We start from the raw sequence: 335 nt of genomic DNA on the forward strand, positions 1-335 counted from the left end.
TAGATGGATAGATAGATCGATAGTTCCGCGTGAAGAGTATTTATTGATGGTGACCGAGTGTTCGCCGTCCTGTAGATCTGCCCGCCTTTCTAAGAGCTGGATTTGCCGCATCTACCAGCCTTTAAAAAACTTCAGACTCTCGCATGTGTACGCCAAGCAATGTTCTCTAGTCTTCTCCAGAGTTTCTTGTTTTGGTAGGCTTGCCCTGCTGGTATGCCAGACACACTCTCACAGCAGGTACTGCTAACCATTTTTCACTTTCTTCTATAATTTTTCGTCTCGGCCGAGCTTTCTTCACTGTTGTTTATTTACCCTTACTCCTCTGTGTGTGTGGA

The 335-nt window shown here is 45.4% G+C and overlaps 1 protein-coding gene across 1 annotated transcript; it reads left to right on the forward strand.

The window, feature by feature from the left end:
• The first annotated feature begins 1 nt into the window (after position 1).
• On the forward strand, positions 2–301 carry CSUI_008084 (uncharacterized protein). The gene has a single exon (XM_068068223.1). It carries the CDS (start codon positions 47–49, stop codon positions 245–247), a length of 201 nt encoding a protein of 66 aa, XP_067919800.1. The 5' UTR covers positions 2–46; the 3' UTR covers positions 248–301.
• The last annotated feature ends 34 nt before the right edge of the window (positions 302–335 follow it).

Source organism: Cystoisospora suis, assembly GCF_002600585.1.
Source record: "Cystoisospora suis strain Wien I chromosome Unknown contig_4432, whole genome shotgun sequence".
NCBI classification, from domain to species: Eukaryota; Apicomplexa; class Conoidasida; order Eucoccidiorida; family Sarcocystidae; genus Cystoisospora; species Cystoisospora suis.

Excerpts from the sequence above, each read along its gene's own strand:
- CSUI_008084 (XM_068068223.1), top strand. The coding sequence starts at position 47 with ATGGTGACCGAGTGTTCGCCGTCCTGTAGATCTGCCCGCCTTTCTAAG.